The 4,353-nt window shown below is 36.4% G+C and overlaps 1 protein-coding gene across 1 annotated transcript; it reads right to left on the bottom strand.

Moving 5' to 3' along the window:
- Nucleotides 1-734: 734 nt before the first annotated feature.
- Nucleotides 735-4,071, bottom strand: LOC143541378 (polygalacturonase inhibitor 1-like). Its single transcript, XM_077034215.1, has 2 exons — nt 3,260-4,071; nt 735-1,268 (listed from the first exon to the last, which is right to left on the bottom strand). Exons 1-2 carry the CDS (start codon nt 3,968-3,970, stop codon nt 960-962), a joined length of 1,020 nt encoding a protein of 339 aa, XP_076890330.1. The 5' UTR covers nt 3,971-4,071; the 3' UTR covers nt 735-959.
- Between the last annotated feature and the right edge of the window lie 282 nt (nt 4,072-4,353).

Below are 4,353 nucleotides of genomic sequence, written 5' to 3'. Positions count from 1 at the left end.
CTTTTAGCGAACTTGCAACAATTTGCGATGCCTAAAGGCCAGAGTATGCCATGTACAACTCATGTCCGTCTTCCACGGTTCACATTTTTCCATTCATGATATGTACTTGAAGTTAGCTAGATACCGTTTTCAACATTTCAATTAGTTACAAAAACAATGAAATAACAGACTTTGTTATCTTATGTAGAAATAATTCTCTAAATATTATATTTGCGTACATTTTATATTGATTAATGTTATAAGAGTTGAATTTATATATAGAACACCATATTACGATAATTGTTTAACTTACAAGAATACACGAATACTTAAATTTCATGAAATCGATCCATGAAATCGATCCATGAAATCACCTCACAAGATCTCGAAATCGTCAATATATATCCAATTAATCATTGGTTCACCGAAATAAACAGTTTTGGATCGTTAATCGATCAATTTTTTATTTTTATTCACGAAATCTGTTTTTGAGCGTTTTAGTTTGCGGCTGAGCGTTTTAGGTTTTGGGCTGAACATTTTGAGCGTTTTAATTAGTATTTTTATCTTTGTTTTTACCTTTGAGCATTTCACATACCTATCGTACGTTAAGACACTGTCATATAGTCTCTCGTCCCTACACGATTAACCCAAAGCTTTGACTAATAATATTTATTATTATAGTACGTCTAATAGATTCTACACCGTTTCAATAAAATATTAGTTTAATCTAAACCATAACTAAACCAACCACGGGCTACTGAAATACTGGTTTATGTTGTCTTTAACTCATTAATACAAAGTTATTTTTATTATTTTTCACAAATAAATATGATTTTATGTCTAAATACACGAATATATAATACACCGACAACAATAATTAGATCCCATATAAACCCGGGAAACAAGGCTTTCAATAACGCGGCGGTCCGTAACAATCTTATCTCTTATTCGCTGTCATGGAAATTATATCCATCACTGTTTTAATATACTCCACCGGAGCCACACATATATATATTTAGGGCCAACGGCGATCCACACAGACACCGGTTATGGAAATACGACGTGTTATCAAAATCCTGCAGGTTTCCACCTTGAGGAATCGCCCCACACAACCTATTGTAACTCACGTTCAAGTACTGCAAACTTAATCCGGTCAACTCCGCCGGTAGACCACCAAAAATACTATTATGATTCAAACCCAAAGATGTCAAGCTCGCCGGGAGTTTTACATCCGAGAGGTTAAACTGGAAGTTGTTCCTTGAGAAATCAGCTATTTGAATGGTTTGAGACTGTACCATTCACAGCAGTCAAATCATTACCGACGTAGCAATCCATGCCAAAATCAATTATTGATTGTGGGACAACTGTTACATTGACTTCAATCAAACATTCAGACTGGTTAGAATTATACCAATAATCAAAGTCAAATAAATACCCCAGTCAAACTACAAATATTAGAAGAAATCACACGATTCTCACACCAAAGATTCACACCGAATGGACTTCCGATTCACCGATGTCGCACCTAACTAAAGGCGGTCACCTTATCGTTTCTCTTTCTCCATAATGCCCAACATGTAGTATAAACTATAGCAATCGCCTAGCCATGCTTTCTTCCATGCTTTAGAAAAGCTACACAGTCATTTGAGACATTATATTTAACTATGAGACCTTGCTTTCAAGGATATTAATTGGGAATATAATATTGACTAGTAAAAGAAGCGGGCGATATTATCATTTTTAAATATATACATTTGATGTATCGTCTAATAGATCGAGGATGTATTATATTAACACTGATGTGTTATATATTAGCAGGCTGCTAGATGTTTTAAGTTTGGTGGCAAGAAATTTCTTTTGGCTGTTTAAAATAAAAAGTATAAAGAAAAAAGATGGCAATTTGGAATTCGGGTGTTGAATAATTGGCATGGATGATGGATGTCATGCACTCATTTAAATGAATTAAGGGAAATTAAAGTCAACTAACGTAAGAGAAAAGAGAGAAGAAAAAAGAAATTTGGGATTCTTGTGGGCCAAATTTGAAGTAGATATAGATATAAATGGACTAAACAAGTGGGCTGAAGTAAATAGTCCAAGGCCCACAAGAAAGAAAGTTAAACTGATTGGAAGTTTTGGGGGCATAAAGAAATGTAGGTAGACAATTAAGAATCAACGGATAAATTTTCGAGAATGGAAGAAAAGCAATTGGAATTATGGGTGTTGATGTCAATACAATCAATCTGTTTTGTTTTGTAAGTTAAGGTTTTATGTTTTGTTTAGTAATTGTTTCCATGGATTTAGCGTCAATATTATTTGGCTAAATACGCACGTAAATTTTTAGGTTGGACCTAGAAGTTCAAGGGCTGCTCGTATTCACAGATGAAAATGTATACTCCAATCCATCAAGAGTTTTTTACATGGCTCTATTGCCCCTTCCCTCGATGAATCAATGAAAATACCAGATAAGAGAACGTCGATTTTTCCCATTTCAAGTAAACAACCCTCCACGTATGTAAATGAGGTGATACAAGCTAGGTTGGGGTTGGGCTTGAAGTTAAATGAGCGAGCTAGTCTCAACTCATTTATCTAAACAAGCTAAAATGTTTATTTAAAACTCGGTTCCAAAAGAGACTAGTCAAATAGTGGTTCCTCAAGCTATAATTTTATATGAGATGCATTTATCAAATTTTGGCATTTAGTTTAAGAAAGCCAAACAAGCTTGCTAATGTGTGAGCTTAAACAAGACTTTAAACATGAATTTTAAACAAGACTAACCATACGATTTTTAAAGATCCTAGTTATAATATAACAGATAGATAGAGAAACAAAGAGGAGTCCAATTCATGACATCCAATCTTCAAATACATTCAAACACATATTTAAAACCCTAACAGTTAACACTACTAAAAGCTTAAAAGTACAGGAATTTAGATAGCAATAGCATAACATAAACCTTAACTAAACCATAATCATACTCGCTCTAGTTTAGAACAGTCCAGATCTTTTGGAACAAGCCGGCATTGGAGACCCACACAAACACTGGTTATGAACATACGAAGTCTGCTCCATACTCTGCAGCTTCCCACCTTGAGGAATCTTCCCACACTAACTTATTATAACTCACATTCAAATTCTGCAAACTCAACCCCGTCAACGTCACCGGCAAACTCCCATAAATCTTATTATGATTCAAATCCAACCACGTCAAGCTCTTCGGAAACACCACCTTCGAAATATCAAACTGGAACCCATTCCTAGAAAAATCAGCTCTTTCAATCACCTTGTTCTTTCCAAATAACAAGCTTAAGTCACCCGTCAGTTGGTTTTTTGCTAAATCTATCGTTGAGAAGTTTAAAGACTTTGGTACGTGCCCAGTTAACTGGTTATGTGACAGGTGAAGAGCTACGAAGGTTTCACTTAACTTCCCGAATGACTCCGGGATTACACCGGTTAGCTTGTTTCTGCTGAGGTCCATTTCGACTAGTTTTGGTAATGTTGCAAGCTCTGGAGGTATAGAGCCGGTGAGTTTGTTAAATGACAAGTCAAGATAGTTTAAGTTTTTGAGTTGGCTAAGGAACGAAGGGACTGGACCGGTGAGATCAGTCCAGCTTAATGAGAGCATGGTGAGGTGGGTGAGTTTGGAAATGGATGATGGGATTTGACCGGTGAGGTTGGTGAGTTTTCGGAACTCCAGGTATTGGAGGTACGGGAGGTTACCGACTTCGGGTGGGATTTGGCCGGATATGTCGCCGGAGAAGATGGTGAGTTCGATGACACGGCCGGTGGCTTTGTTGCATTTGAGACTGTACCATTTGCAGCAATCTTCGTTCTTCTTCCATGAGGTTAAGTGGTAAGGGTTTCCTAGGGATTTCTTGATTTGGAAGAGGGCTTTTTCGTCATTTTTGTTGCAGGCTGGGGTACTGCTAGATAGGGAGGGGGTGAGGAGAGAGAGAAGGATGAGGAGAGAGATGACGAAGATTGTTTTCTTCATTGTTGGTGTAGTTTTTTTCCCTGTAATTTTGGTGTTTATTTATAGATTTTTAGGATGGGAAACTAATATTTGTTGCTATTGAGCTAGAATAAGGGTCATGTTAATAAACACGTCCTGACATTGGTGGTGGTGGTGGTTTACGAGGACGTTAAAGGTTAAAGGTACGGGAAATGATGAAAATCAAAAATTCAAAAGGAAAATTCTCAAAATGACCTAAAATAGGAGAGAGAGAAAAAAAATTATTCAAAAAGAATCCAAATTTCCAAAATAACCCGTGAAATTTGTACTGGGCCGACACATTGGTAATATAACCGACTTGATTTTCCAACCAATGAAAACTTGACACTTGGATAGTTTTTGACATTTCCGACAAGATTTTTAAA

Source organism: Bidens hawaiensis, unplaced genomic scaffold (assembly GCF_021521415.1).
Source record: "Bidens hawaiensis isolate Kalapana, Puna unplaced genomic scaffold, B.hawaiensis_p1.1 tig00012557_1, whole genome shotgun sequence".
Taxonomy (NCBI): Eukaryota; Viridiplantae; Streptophyta; class Magnoliopsida; order Asterales; family Asteraceae; genus Bidens; species Bidens hawaiensis.
Note: the sequence above shows the minus strand (reverse complement) of the source record. Positions and strands in the feature narration are given on the sequence as shown.